Below are 5223 nucleotides of genomic sequence, written 5' to 3'. Positions count from 1 at the left end.
ATATAAAATCCACCGAAAAATCAGTGGCCACTATTCACACATTCCCTTGCAGCTCTTTCCCAAAAGGCCCTATTTATACCCCTAGTCCTCCGAGTTTCAATTTTTGTTGTAACCACCTTCTAAAATCTTGACATGCAATTTAGGTCCTTATAGTCTTCCAATTTAGGGCCGCATACGCTTCTTCTCATCCAATTTGAGCGTAAACATTAACGAATACACTCTGTATTTATGAAGGCACCAAATATGACACCGAAGTGGAAAAAGAGTGAGGGTCTCCGAGCCCAAAATTAAGTGAAGATGACCAAATAATGTGATCAATCTCCTTCCCATACGTGGCATGATACTAGCAGTCCAGTTGCATATGTGGAAATGCAGATTAGAGTCTCCCTTCACCGATGCTTTACCAACCAATTAAGCTTGCCCATGTGTCTTTGTTTTTCTCTTTATTAAACTGCCATTAAAAAAATATTAAATTGTTTTTTTATGGTTTTAATATATTAATATAAAAAATTAAAAATTGTTTTAATTAAAAAATACTCTTAAGAAAACTACATTGCTAAAAGCAAGCCAAAATATATAAATAAAAAAAAATTAAAGGAAGAGAGAAAAAACTCATAAAGTACAATGAGAGAGATGAGGACTCGGGGGAGAGAGAAGCATCAACTTCCCGTCTCCTGTTACTTTGCTTACCATCCCTTCTTAACCCTCCATTTGCCACTCGCTTTTTCTAACACCACTTGCTTTCCTCTTCCTCCCTCTCTTTTCTTTCTCTTTTTTTAAGTGATATGGCAGAGACATTCTGATGAAAGCATATCATCCAAAAACTGTTGCAGATTTAGAGGTGTATCAAGATTAAAGAAAATAAAAATGGGTTCTACTGCTGGCAACCAAAATCCTTGGTCACCATATAGCACCTATAAAGATTGTTCACAAGGAATTTGTAGCGTCTATTGTCCACAATGGTGTTACATCATTTTCCCTCCTCCGCCTCCTTTGTCACTCGATAATGATGCTTCTAATACTGATTTATCCCCTCTTACTATAGCATTTATCGGCATCCTGGCAAGTGCTTTCATCTTGGTAACTTACCACACTCTCGTTTCCAAGTACTGTAGTCGGGGAGGTCATGGCAATGGTACCATTGAATTGAATGACAATCAAGATCAGATGAGAAATGAAGCATCGCAAGGTATCCCAGGTGGACTAGATGAGGCCGTTTTAAATTCTATCACAATTTGCAAGTACAAGAAAGGTGATGGTTTCGTTGAAGGCACAGATTGCTCAGTCTGTCTTGGTGAATTTCAAGAAAACGAGAGCTTAAGGGTTTTGCCAAAGTGTAGCCATGCATTTCATCTCCCTTGCATTGATACATGGCTAAAATCTCATGCAAGTTGTCCTCTGTGCCGTGCCAATATTGCTGATCCCACTAATGTTTTGCCCGGTACTCAAGCTCCACCAGCTGTGCCGGTCCAAGAAAATCTGCCAGGCGCTAATGTTTCAACACTTCAATACCAGCACAGGACTAATGATGCTGTTTTAGTGATTCAAGATTTAGAAGGGAGTGTTGGGCAAGAGGGTAGTGATGATCTAGACCCAGGACTCCAGTTAATCAAGATCTTGAAAGTATTATGGAAGCAAATGACCGATCCAACCAATTAGAAGGTCAGTCTCACTGAGTTTTTCTCTATGTCAAAACCAGATTTCCATTGCTGATATATTACGGACCAGTGAAGATGATGAGGATAGTGATGGAGGTGGCATCTTGAATCTAGTTACCAGTCCATTTCTACAGGAAGATTTATGTTCACAAGGTATGACAAAGGTTGAGTTCTATGATTTCAAATTGATGAGCATATAGCTTTTTCCTCGTGTTCAATTCCATCTCTTTTTTGTAACTAATATATTAAAGCTCCCCAATATAAAGATCTGGCATTCAAAACTCGACACTACTGTTTAGTTGAATTTGCGCTTCGATCATTTATTTATTTATTATTATTAATATTATTATTTTATCAATTCATGGAGTATGTGCTGTTATTGAAATGGATAACTGTTTGTGTATGGCGGCCACACCCTATTCACTCCATACTTCAGTTTCCCACGACAGATGGCAGCCCTCTGCTGCGAGGCAGGCTTTTTCTTTTTAATTTTATGTTGCATAAATATTTTTTTTACAATGTAATAAAGATATTCATGCAACATAAAGCAAGAAACATCTATAATTCAGATAATTGAAAAAATCATTTATGTTGTCAGAATAACAATAAAAAAAAATAAACAAGTTATTTTATTTTATTATATCATTTTTAGTTAGCTCATTAAGATGTCTTTTACAATAAAATGACTAGTGGAGAAATAATTTAAACAAAAAGATTACTATGCTAATGAAAACTTATAATATTATTTAAGAATATGTTAAAATTTAATAATAGATGAAATAAATGTAAAAAAAAATATTGAAATAAAAAGAAAGAAAGGTTGAGGCTTAATGTTTAGTCTAATAAAAATAGTTTGAAAAAAAGGTGCAAATAACATTGCACGTCATATGTTAATCAAGATTAGGTGATTGAAAAATTGAGTTTTGGGTTTAAATTTTATTTTTAACCTATTTTAATGTAAAAACATTTAAGAAACACATTAAAAACTTCAATAAACTAATTTTTCAACTCAAAATATATTTAAATCAATTTCAAAATATAAAATCAAATAAAAAAAATTATCTCAGAAGCATGACCTACTTTTTAAAGGGAAATAAGGGTAAAAAACACCACCATTAAACTCGTTTCATTGAATGAAACTCTTTGACATCAAGTTTGGCTATATTTGTTGTCAAAATCATGATATCATAACTTTCTTTCTTTCTTGTCATTTTTTAATGAATTTCTCTCTCTCTCTACTCGGCCTAAGTATCAAAAAATGAAGAAAATATAATTTTAGACCAATATAAAATATTATCAGAAAATACAATTTTAGACCAATATAAAATATTATCAGGAATTTGGGATTAACCATGGATTGTTTTGTTTTCACAATTTTGATATAATCAAAACTACACCAAAAGATTCATTAAATTTCAATAAGGTAATTACAAAATCAAGGATAAATAAGCTTAAATATGTATTAAATAAACTTATTCAAAATATTTGGGTCAGAGTGGGTGACCTTAGTCGATTTGATTCATGCTCAAGAGAGGTCTAATTCATCTACTTCATGAGATAATTAATTTCAGCTATTAAAGATTTATTTTTTTTAATGTACAATTTTACTTGAGCTGGCATAATTTTACTTGATTAAGCCTTATTTGTGATAAGGTCCAAAAGCTATTATGTATAAATTGTATTAATTTTCTAGTTGATTTCAGACTTTTTTTTAAAAAAAAAATTTAGAACTCTTTTAATATTTTTTTCAATATTGTTTGGGATATTTTTATCCACTACAAATAGATTTAGCTTTATTTTAACTTTTTTTTACATGTATAAATTTTGATTTCAGCAATTATTAATGTGCGAATGAGGTTTTGCTCATATTTTTTGGTTTTTCATTGAACTATTTTAACTTATTAAAGAATTAACCAAATTTCGTGACATCTTCTATACTTTTTATTCACATCTTGGTGCCTTGATATATATTATCATTGTGTCTAAGTCAAATCTAAACTTGATCTTAACTTTCTTGAAGAGTCGATTTGATTGTGAGTTTATGAATTATATTCACAAGATTCACATAAAATTCAATCCATTGTATTTTAACTTGGTATTTGTACCATAATTACAAACCTTATTTCATCTAATTAGGCTACAAAAAGAATTTAATTGAAAAAAAAAAGTTTGAAAACTAGAAAGCTTCACAATTTATATGAACAATGAAGCATCATAAGATTTTTTCTTTTAATATATCAGTGGTTAGATTCCTCGTGCTATTTTATAAGGTGAAGTAGTTTTTTTTAACTAAAAAAGACTCGAATGCTGTTAAAATCTTTTTCAAGAAAAACTTTAACCAAAAACTAAAACATTAATAATTGAATTTAATAAAATAAATCAAGCATTATATATGTTAATAAATCATAAAAAAATTATTTATTCCAATAAAAGATTGAGTTAAAAAATTAAAATAAATATGCATATTAAGATATATAATCTCATGTTACAGGGAGCTTTCAGTTTTTTTGTTAGAACATATATAATTTAACCTCCATTGAAAAGTATTTCTAGTATGATTCCTACTTTGCTTATTAATATAATAGTTAAAAATTTTTTTTATCATGGGTTCTTAATTGATAAAACATAAAAATAATTAATGTGTGTGGGTGTGTTATTCAATAGTAATGAGCACATTATTATCACATATTGTGCTAATAATTAATGATATTGTTTTTAATATCATCATTAAAAAGAAAGGTTTTAATCTTCTTCAAAACAATGATATTGTTTTTTTATTTGGATCACACTTTTCTACTAAAAAAGAATTATATTTAAAATAAAGTTTTGTTAAGAATTTAAACCACTTGAAATAAGTAGTAGAAAACATATCTTTCTCAAATCTAAATTCAATTCCTTTATTAACATTAGTATCTTTTGATTATTTTAGTGAAGGAATTTTTTCTTTATCATAATTGCAAACCCTATTTCCTTTAATTATGCCATTAAAAGATCTAATTGAAAAAGAAAAAAATTGAAAACTACAAAAAATTCAAGTGAATAGTGAAGCTCAATAAGGTTTCCCATTTCTTTTCAATTGGTATTTGTATCAAAATTTCAAATCTAATCTCATCTAATTAGTCCATAAAAAATGCATTTGAAAAAAGAGAAAATTAAAAAAAAAAGAGTTGAAGTGAACATTACAATGAGAACAATAAAGTAGTTACCCGTTTATTTTAGTATATAAAACTAAGTCAGGTACCTACACTTTGTTACAGGTTGGAGCAGAAGTCAATTATTACATAAAAAATACAGGCACCATTAACTTTTTCTACATATGAAAAATTTAAAATGTTAATTGAAAACTTGACATATGTGCTAGTAATATTAATTGTCCACTATATACATTAATAAACACAAATAAAAATTGATATCTCGTTTAACTTATTAGGTCAAAAAACAAACTAGTCGCCTCGTTCAAATATCAATTTGGCTCCCAAAATATTTTCATGTCGCCTTCAGTTTAACATCTACCAAATCTTATCAAGCTTAAATTCAAAACACCAAATTATTCAAGGATTAAATC

General features: G+C 29.4%; 1 protein-coding gene across 1 annotated transcript; it reads left to right on the top strand.

Annotated features, from left to right (window-relative positions):
- The first annotated feature begins 669 nt into the window (after positions 1–669).
- LOC105116998 (RING-H2 finger protein ATL52-like) lies at positions 670–2004 on the top strand. The gene has a single exon (XM_011014527.1). It carries the CDS (start codon positions 868–870, stop codon positions 1657–1659), a length of 792 nt encoding a protein of 263 aa, XP_011012829.1. The 5' UTR covers positions 670–867; the 3' UTR covers positions 1660–2004.
- The last annotated feature ends 3219 nt before the right edge of the window (positions 2005–5223 follow it).

The sequence above is a fragment of the Populus euphratica genome, unplaced genomic scaffold (genome assembly GCF_000495115.2).
Source record: "Populus euphratica unplaced genomic scaffold, PopEup_1.0 scaffold1142.1, whole genome shotgun sequence".
Classification (NCBI taxonomy): domain Eukaryota; kingdom Viridiplantae; phylum Streptophyta; class Magnoliopsida; order Malpighiales; family Salicaceae; genus Populus; species Populus euphratica.
The sequence above is the reverse complement of the archived record's forward strand: the minus strand, read 5'-3'. Positions and strand labels throughout refer to the sequence as shown.

Coding starts and splice junctions, on each gene's coding strand:
- LOC105116998 (XM_011014527.1), top strand. CDS start 868: ATGGGTTCTACTGCTGGCAACCAAAATCCTTGGTCACCATATAGCACC.